Source organism: Triplophysa dalaica, chromosome 15 (assembly GCF_015846415.1).
Source record: "Triplophysa dalaica isolate WHDGS20190420 chromosome 15, ASM1584641v1, whole genome shotgun sequence".
NCBI lineage: Eukaryota > Metazoa > Chordata > Actinopteri > Cypriniformes > Nemacheilidae > Triplophysa > Triplophysa dalaica.
This window is the reverse complement of record NC_079556.1, coordinates 20889943-20900138: the sequence shown is the minus strand read 5'-3', so window position 1 is coordinate 20900138 and position 10196 is coordinate 20889943. Positions and strand designations below refer to the sequence as shown.

General features: G+C 41.8%; 1 protein-coding gene across 1 annotated transcript in view; it reads right to left on the bottom strand.

Moving 5' to 3' along the window:
* Window positions 1–858: 858 nt before the first annotated feature.
* cdin1 (CDAN1 interacting nuclease 1) overlaps window positions 859–10196 on the bottom strand; it is a 45439-nt gene continuing 36101 nt past the window's right edge. The window contains exon 13 of the mRNA XM_056767025.1: window positions 859–2545. Within this exon, the coding sequence (XP_056623003.1) occupies window positions 2410–2545 (136 nt within the window). The 3' untranslated portion in view covers window positions 859–2409. The remainder of the gene's footprint in view (window positions 2546–10196) is intronic.

Genomic DNA, 10196 nt, shown 5'->3' with positions numbered 1-10196 from the left:
ACTTCATTCAATGTGACTCAGGTAAACTTTCTAAAGCTCCATCACAGAATAAATATACAGATCTCAACCGACCAAAGACACACAACAGTCTGAACACACAGAAATAAAATACTGCCATACACACTGATCATCATATTGAACCAGTTTAAAAATATTGTGTTGAATAAAATCACATCTGTACACACGTGTGTATGTGAAAACGCTGGAGGACGAGAACTGATCTCATAACAGAACATCAATGAATCTGGGTCACCTGTCAAAAGTCCAAATGCCACTCGTGCTGTTGACCTTTAGAGGTCACCATATAGACCGCCCCCCCACACACAAAACATTGCATGTTACGCAGGTTCAACCATTAATTCTTATCAAGAAAAAGTTTAAATACAAATGTTTATACACAATTATATTTCGTACCTAAAATTTTAGGTTTTATATAAACCTTTTTTAATTGGTGAACAATTTACACAGATGTGCAATATAAAATCTTATAATTTAACATGTAACCAGATGCTGACAGATTAAACCGATGTTTTTATTAATGTGAGAAAAACGAATGTAGAAACTATTTAAAAAGAAAACTGAAAGCCTTCTTCCAAAGTCTAAACCTTCTCAACTGTATATCTTAAATCATTCACAGTCATAGATTGACATGACATATCACAATGGTAACCATGTGATTCTTACTCAACTAAAATAAAAAATACTTCAAATATAAATATTTACTAAAGGGTTTCAAAAACTGTATTCATCAGACTGAAGCATCAACCCTGTGAGCAGAGATCAGACCTACGTGCATCTACAAACATTTATTTACAAACCATGATATAATAAAACACATAATTCAGTAGACAACCCAGTATCATGTTGTGATGGCGAATGAAGCTTGTTGAGTGGATTCATTCTTAGGAGAAGCAGAACTGTTGTGATGTGAGCCATTAACATCAAACTCCTGCTACTGACACCACAAACTTTCACATCCACCTGTCGAGTTTTTAGATACATTCACATCCATAGAGAGAACATTTTATGTAAGATGACCGTGTAATGATACACATGAATGAGTTTGTGCGATTGTAAAAGTGGAGGCGTCAGATGATGAGATCAGAAGAGAAAGCACTTGGTCAGACTTCACCTCGTTTGACCTGCTCCTGCAGGAGATCTACTGGAGCTCAATTCACATTTTTAAAGACTCTATTCATACAATTTAAGAACTTTTAATCAGTCATTATCGACACTTTAACTTACATTTACTATACAGTGATTGTAAGACAACAGAGCTAAACAGTGTTAGTTTGTGATAACTCCTTATTAAAGCCACATCATTCAGAAGGGTGGGGAGTGACTAACCCAATGCAAGGTTTATTAGGAGGAGAAACGAGGCTTCGCTAATCTCCTTCAGACACACAGAGCAGTAAAACCTCATGATTATTCTCAGATACGACCATCAGCCACAGTTACAGCTCTTTATCCTCCAAACATTTGCATGAAAACTTGCATTTCTCTATTAATCTACGATGTTGTTTAACAACCGGCTGTAAATGTATTGCCCACTATTCACATACACAAGGATTAGGCAAAGCATAAGCTTTACTATTAATAAAGCTTTAGCATAAGACCTCTCCGGACAAATATGAAAAGATTATACACAACATTAAATACCTTGGAAAATGGCGTTTAAGATTTTTAATACTTTTAAAAGGCCTCATTTCCTTTAGATTGATCGGTCAACTTTGAATACTTTTTAAGACACAGCGGACACCCTGCTACTGAACTCTGTACTGGTGTTTTTACCGCAGTAAAGCCCTGTTTGAGAGAGGTTCATGTGTCTCAGCGGGAATTATTGTGTTCTGGGTTTGGGGCCCTGGTGAGGTGTGTGGGGGTCTAACAGAGGAAACCTCGGCCCCCCGGTGACCCCCTCCTTGACCTGAGATCCTCCGTATGAAGGTCTGTTTGTAGGGTTAGAGCTCACAAATCATCAGACACTTCAGTGCGATGTAACAGCAGACACTCAGCATAATACACAACAGTCTTAAACTCAATCTGAATGTGATGTTTGGCCTGTTTGGGGCTTGACTGAAGTAAAACTGAAAATAACTTCTGTGTCCAAAATAGAACCCCACACACGAGGCGAACTTGAAGCAACGTAGTCAACTTTAATACACTTCTCAAACACACGATGAAGAACAATGAAGCAGGAATATGATATAAGATATAAGAGCGAGCTCGGGCAGGGTTTGGGGGGGGCAGGGGTATTATTGTGACCCTCAGGAGTTCAGCAGGAGTTCACAGCACATGTTTGCCGCTGGACTCGAGCTGCAGGAAATCTAAATTGCTTCCGGATTCACATCCCCAGCGTCATCCAGCACTCACGACGGCACTGTGAAAGCTTCCCATCAGCCTCAGCGGGCGTCAGGGAGAAGTGAAGCGCTGGCACAGGGGTGTGATGTCAGATGGAAAGCAGTCTTTCAGCACAATCCCTCGGTCTCGCTGACAGTCCAGTTCTGATATGAAACCGTACCAGTAGATGACCAGACCCGGACCAAACCTGCGCACACACACACACAACATCAGTGTCTTCATGTTTTATTGCTTTAGATTTGTTAACATGATCTCAATATGCAACATTTTACACAAACTGTCTCTCATGTTGTGGCTTCATTTGCATCGCTGACAAGAATAAATCATGTGAAATCTCAGGTCAAAGTGATACAAATGAGCAAAAGTATCAGAATATGATGTAATGAGTTTTGTTGTCCATCCGAAGCGAGTCGTTTCAAGACAAAGATCACAGAATGAGATGACACAACAGTGAAAAACAAACAAGTGAAGAATCCTGACATCATGTTGATTTGTGAGGTTGTGTTGAATTCGTCTGATGGACTACAGCAGTTCTTCTTCTTTAAACTCTGTAAATAACTTTACACTTCTGTGACTTTTGTCTGACAAATACAAACACGACATCATATTTCAGTGTAAAACAATAGTCTCTCGCTGTGAGGTGGTCAGAATGCATTTCTAGCTTTGGTTGCTCTTGAAACATGTATAAACAAACTGCAGTAACAGACGAGATGGATGACGTGAGCTCCGCTGCTTTACTCCTATTGGTAGTCGCTCATCATTTGCATAAAGTTGAGCAATTCTTAACTTTGTACACGCCCACTTCCTGTTGCCAACGGTCACTGTCGCTCATGTCGTCGGCTCTTCATTGAAATGAATGGAATCATGTTGCTTTGTGTCACATCAATATACAAGAGTATCTGTTAGACTTTATTCTTTCACTGTGACCCATACTGCTGTCGTTTTGCTATGTTAATCTTTTGTCAATTGTAAACCGCTTCCTTCCCTACCATACCCCCACAAATCTACGTCAGTTTGTGGTGTGAGTTGACTAAGACCGCCCAAATGTATACGCAGGTAAGGTGGGCGTACCTGTGAGTACAATTGCTTCGAAACATGCATTCCAAATATTGTAAGAGGCGTTACATTTCCTTCACTCGTTTGCAGTATTCCACCAATCACAATGCACTTGTTAACTATCCAATCATAGCACACCTCGCTTTTCGAGCGATGAGCTTTGTAAAAATTCTGGGCGCTTCAGAGAGGCAGAGCAAAGATGAGATACAAACATGGACCGTATGTGGAAAATACAGCGTTTTTTAACCTTAAATCGTGTTAACACATTCCATTACATCTAAAACAAACCATAATATTCGTTTTAGCCATGTCATATGACCCCTTTAAGACCCTTCATCATCATCAGCACTCCCTCACTCCTTCAGTCTTCACCTGACATCACAACACCTGAAAAGTCTTTTCGGGTAATTGATTCCAGACATGTGTAGCTACCCACTGATTTACACTTCAGTATCCTGAACAAGAGAGAAAGAGAACAACAGTCCTGAAGAGAAGTTCATCTTAAAGTCACACACACAGAACCAACGATCCCTGATCTAATGCACAACATGCTCATATGGACATCAAACCTAAACATGTACATTCAAGAAGACGAGAGAGAGGTGACCCTGGCCACGTTCTTCAATCATTCAAGACTAAATGATGATGTTGTGATGTGTAAAGCTGAAGGTGGGCGAGGGAAGAAAGGTCTTGAAACAGAGAATACTTCAACACAAAGCTTTCATAAATAAGCAGCCAAACGGACACAGGGCTCCGGTTATAATTGAGCTCTATTATGTGGGCCACCGCTCTGCCACCTAAATGTGGCACAAGTATCGCTCGGGGGAAGTCGGTGATCTTCCAATAAACATCTAACTGCGTAACGAGTCGGTGAAATTGTTTGTGAAATGTAGCTAATTTGGCTCAGGCGGATGCCGCTGAGAGCGGCGCTGGCACACAAGCTGCCATTAGCTGCGTAACGAGCGGCCCGCATTTGATTTTCGAGCAGGTGTCACGCTGGTTAAAAAGGCATTTTAATGAGAGAGCTGCACTTAAGGAGAAAAAGGCAAAAGGAGGTGCGGCGAGAGCGAGCGGCCTCCTCCCCGTCAATGCGCGCACATAATGGCAGAGTAATTGAATCAGTAATTACAGGCCTCCGCCGTGTCATCTCTGCTCCGCTTCAGCTCCTGTCAGCGAGCACCTTTATACATCATCCCACATCCAAACACCACCACGCCAACGTTCTCTGCTTGACGCTACTCTCAAGCATTAGCATAAACGTATTCCCTTCATTTAAAGAAAGCTCTGAACACTCTTTCTCCTCGTCCTCAACTCTTCCACAGTCAAAGAACATGCAGATTTACATCAGCGCCCGATCTCAACCTGAGATATGCGTCTAACGTGAAATGAAACGGGCTAACACTGATACTCAATTGGATCAAGTTCAAGAGAAATTACATTTGCATTAGTAGTCTTAAGCAAAAATCAGTTCTTACCTTAAAAATAGAGAAGCACCAATACTAAATATCGGCACCCATATCTGCCGATGAATGTTATTTATTCACGTTATGATATGTTTATACGGAGCACAAATTGCAGTTCCCGTCCTCTTTTGATTCACAGGATATATCGGCCCTGATCATCAGCTGTTTTAAACTATCTGCAGATATACAATTGCTTTTATCAAACAATACCGATTGTTGGCCGATATATCGGTGGATCTCTACATAAAATATTGATTTTCACTAAACTGATGGTACTTGAACGATGAAAGCTCATTTACGCCTCTATTCGTTGATGGCAAACGGCATTAGTTCTTCTGATCACATGACTACCAATGAGATTTCGTCTAGTTACAGAACACTTTTTTTATATATAAATGTATTGTCTAAACGTTCTGCCCAACATCTCATCACACAGGTCAGAGTTTGTGGTTGATGTCACGAATGCTTCTGCACAAAGGAGAAGACACTTCTTGCGCCGGTATATAAATATACGTGTGGATGTTCACAGAGGAGCGCTGTCACAGTTCGGGTCAGGTCTGTCTCTCGGCGGGTGATTAATTGGTGTTTATTTATAGGGCTTGAAGCAGGTCAAACGGGTCGGGAGCAACTCAAGGCTGCGAGCGAGCCGATATCAGCACGGAACCCGCGCCTCGCATATTTTACCGGCCCAGCCCCGGGGCACGCAGAACCACCGTTATAAAAAACACTTCAGACAAACAGGATGTTTAAAGAGCGCAGACGGGTCACTAGAAATAAACAACAACGTCCTTCTCCAGAAACATCCCAAGCCCAGCGTTTTCATTCCTGTAGCAGTCTTTAACCTCAAGTGGTATTATGATTGAATCACCTGTTGGCCGGAGATAAGTGTGATGATGTCATTAAAGAGAAAGCAATCTTCTTTTAGGTATAACTCTACGTGACGTTTTTACGCCTGTTGTTCATGAGGGTTTCACCCGGACGTGAGGCGGCCTTCTCGAGACTATTTCTAGCTTTACCCTCAGAGGAAGTGAAATGTCTGTGACGGCAGAGATCGAGTCAGGATTAAACACCGGTGTGGGTCTCTCATTAATGCGTGCGGGTAAAGAGCTCTGCTCACATCCAGCGTGTGGCCGTAATTGCAGGAATCTGTTGGGCGCACATTATCTCCTGCTTATGGATTAATGATGGCCAGGCTATCGGTGAGGTGAGACCCAATAAACGCCTGACATGACTATGATAATGACTACAGAGATGACACCTCCAGATTTAGCCACATCATTTCCTCCTTCATGACAGCATGGAGAAACGGACAAGTGGGCCTATGAATGTCACCTAAAATCGCTTCTTTCCAAGTGACTGCAACCACCAAACCTGTGACGCTGCCAAAATGGCCTTCATTTTCCTTAATGGAACACGTTCCACCTTTGATTCTGCGTTATAACACAGACGTGTTCGTGAAAGGTTTTGTTGGACGGATGAGTCTGAGGTATTTTCTGGCACGGGTCGGGATGCATGAGCTGAAGCCGTGACTCTTAGACTCCACACCTCACAGGACCTCCGGACTCCTGCTTCAGTCGGAGTGTCAGGTGACCTGGAGCGCACCCATCTCAAATGACCGACAAGCTGCTTTCCATCACGTAAATGGCCGAAAGTTTTCATTATGCCTTCCCGTGAATTCATTAGCGCCGTGAATCAATGAGGCGAAATAAAACTAAGAGCCGTTACAAAACACTGGAAATCCATTCATATCAACAGCACGTAGCTGACAAACAAGAGAAATCTATTAGCGGGAGGAATGAGGAGAACTCAACAGGCCGTGGAGCCACAATTCATTTACAGATGAGTTGTGTGTCATAAAGACCAATAGGCGCTGTATTTGGTGCAAGTGTTTGAGGCGGTCCGCTCACGGGGGTCTAAGCTCTTGTAACCTGTTATTGTGAACTCCCAGAAGCCCAAGTGAATAATTAGCACTCTCTCTCCGGGGGATCAAAACAAATCCCCTCCAATGGCCTCCATTTTGTGTCGGCTGTGCTGGAGCTGGAGCGGCGTCTAATCCCGCTCTTAACCCGGCTCACTAATGTGTTTCCAATTTGTGTGGAGTCCTCTGCAGCTCGGCCTGTAATCAACAACAGTTTGGAGTGTAACCCGAGCACCGTCTGCCTGGCTCGACCCCGGCGCCTTTGCGCTGGAGCGTCCAGGGTCTCGGGTGAGCGTAAACAAGCCCGACTCCAACAGACCGCTGGGACGGAGAGCAGTTAAACGTCTACTGACTTGGAGTTGTTTATTTTCTAGACTCAGTCTTGAAGGTGAAGGCAACGGAGCTCGTGGATGGATGCGAATCAGGCCTGGCTCTTCTAAGTCGACATGTCAGCACCATCTGAACGTTTCCGTCACTCCAGAATGTACTTCAGTGATAACACACCCACAGACAGAAATAGGAGACGGGTGTGGATAAAAAAAAATCACTCCTTAACATTCCGTGTCCTGTGAAGAAGTTGAGGGACAATGTTTTCCAAATCCAAAGTATGATTTTTGTTGAAAAACTGAACTTGTGTTTGATGAGTGGAGCAGAGTGCTGGTGGTGTGAGGCTTTGAGATGAAAAAGGTTTCAAACGAAGCAGCATTTTTTTTCTTATATGTTCTTTGAATTTGATTTTAGAAATATCTAAAGAAACCCAATTTTAAAATGATTAGGATAAAATAGCACAAACCACTCTTCATAACACCGTGTCAATGTGTAAGTTGACAGTTAAACTGTTGGTCAGGACATAAATGAATGTTAAAACAATAAACAGCACCAGAGTTTACTCCACATCTCCAAAGTTAACCACAATATTTTCTCTAACGAGCTGCCGAGCAAATCAGATTTCACTGTCATTTTAGAAAATTTGCAAAGCAAACAGATCTGAAGTGGGTGAAGAGTCCAGCACAGGGATCTTAAAGCCTGCCGGACAGAGAGCGCAGCTAAACCAATTAACCGGCGGATGAAATACTTCAAACATGGGACGTGGACATGAAGAGGTCGAGAAGCATCCCTTAGGCCATCTGCACTGACTGTCACTCGCTGGTGGGCTGAAGGTTTTGTCAGGCCGACAGTTTAACCCTGTTTTCAAAAGGCAACAAACAGAAGGATCTCTGAGGATGACAGCCATGACCTTTCAGAGCTTCAGGAACACGTGCGGGGGGGCTTGCTGTTAAATAAATCTATAAATAACACCTATGCAATCTTTAATAAGAGAAAAAGGGAAGGTCTCAACACACAGCCATGCAAAAATTCTTCAGATATCAAAATAAACATTACTCAATGTCAAACGTCAGGGGTTTCTTTGTGTTATAAAAGGATAAACTGATAAAAAACAACAAAAACATAAGAAACGCTTTGTAAATCATAATGCTTTTCTCTTGTCATTGTGCTGTTTCAACATCTGATGGCAGTACAGATCCTATGCTCACATAATGAACTAGAACGCCTAGAAAATTCTGAACGTTCTACATGTATGATTTTATTTCAATATGAGTGTCAGAAATCACTGGTATTGGCAGTATTACAGCATTTGTTCTAGCACTTGAAGTAGCTAAACATACACTGAAACAAGATTATGTGCCTTTGTAGATTTTATCAAAAGTAGTTATTAAACTAAACCTAGGTTCCTGTTCTTAACAAAGAAATTTGAGTTAAAATAACGTAATAACGTGTTGAGACTAGAATTATTTTGTTTGATTCATTTTAATTGAACAAGTAAATTCAACTTAATTTTATTGTGTTACACCCATTTAAATTGTTCAAATTAAGTTGACATATTTATTTAGTGTTGAGACTACATAAATCATTTTGGTAGACATAACTACCCTGGCAGTCGATCTGTATTTCCCAGCATGCTTTGTATCTGACTGTATTAGGAGATTCATTTTCCAGATAAACTGTCATTTGACGTGTTTTTGGGTTAAAATAAAGACTTGTTCGTATTTTGAGTTGATTTATCTTTGAGATTTAGGAGAGTTTTGGTATTATTTTTTAGTTTAGTTTTGTTATGTTGTCAACATTGTTTAGAAGAGCGGTCGTTATGAAGTTTGTTTTTCACTTATTGAGCAGTTACTGTGCTAATGCCAGTACAGAGACCACCAGGGTCTTCTTACGTACTTGACCATCTGATGTTGTAAAAAATAGTATATTTCAAAAAGTGAACCATGAAGTTTGAGTCACACATGTTTTTGTTCAACATAATTACTTTAAGTCATATTTTCTTAATATTTTAATAAATACTTAATGTATTTAATGACTAGAATTTACTATATTCTGGTAGGTAAGTTGTACTTGAATTATAGCAGCACATTGTACATAAAAAATATTCGTGCAAATTGTTACGAGGATTTTACTAAGTATAGTCTACAAGTTATTTTTTTAAATGTACTGTTTCCTGAATGTTGTCAGATGACCATTAAACATCACTAGTTTGGTGTGTTTTCTTTGGGGAGCATTTTTGGAAAACGTGTCATCAGTCTGAACAGTTGTTTAGAGCAGCGTGAAGATTTAAGCAACTGTGCTATGTGCTTTTGTCATTTTTACTGTATTTATTTAGTGTCATTTCACTTTTAATTTTTTTACATTTTAGTGACCACATTTCAGGCAGATATTTAATTTGTTTTGGGTGAACGGAAATGTGTTTTAGTAATCTATAATAAGCCCTCTCCACTGGTGACATGGCAGTGTTTGTTTGAGTGACCCGATCAGACCAACAGAGTTGACTCTCCACATTAACTGGGAAATACTACAACACCGTTCGGCTGTAGCATGTTTACGTGCACACGTAACCCTGGAAACGGTGTCTGTGAGGCATACACGGGGACACACAGAGATTCATCTGCACTTTGGTCTTGTGTTAATGGTGCCGCCTCCAGACATTCATTCTGCCCTGATGTCCCTAAAACACTTGGGGGAAAAATCAAGGCTGGAGCCCTTTTCACTTTTCGTCTTAAATTGCCTCATCTCTCTGTCAAGACGCCAAAGGGGACTCCATTAGTGCGGTCCGGAGCGGAGGCGCTCCCCCCACGGGCGCTCCATTTAGCCGCTCGCTCTGCCCCGTGAAGCCTGTCCACATCAAATTAGAACGGCCCCCGCGCTCCCTATGATGGGCTGGAGAAACGCCATCCCGACTGATGCGCCGCTCGTCACCGGCTGTCAGCCGGACGTGCCGTTTGGGTGCCCGCCGCTGACAGGTAATCTTAATGTGTCCAATTAGCCCAATTAGTTCTGTCATAAACAATTTGATAAGTGCACGAGCAACACAAACACACGCAGACGGGCGCAGATGTGGAAGC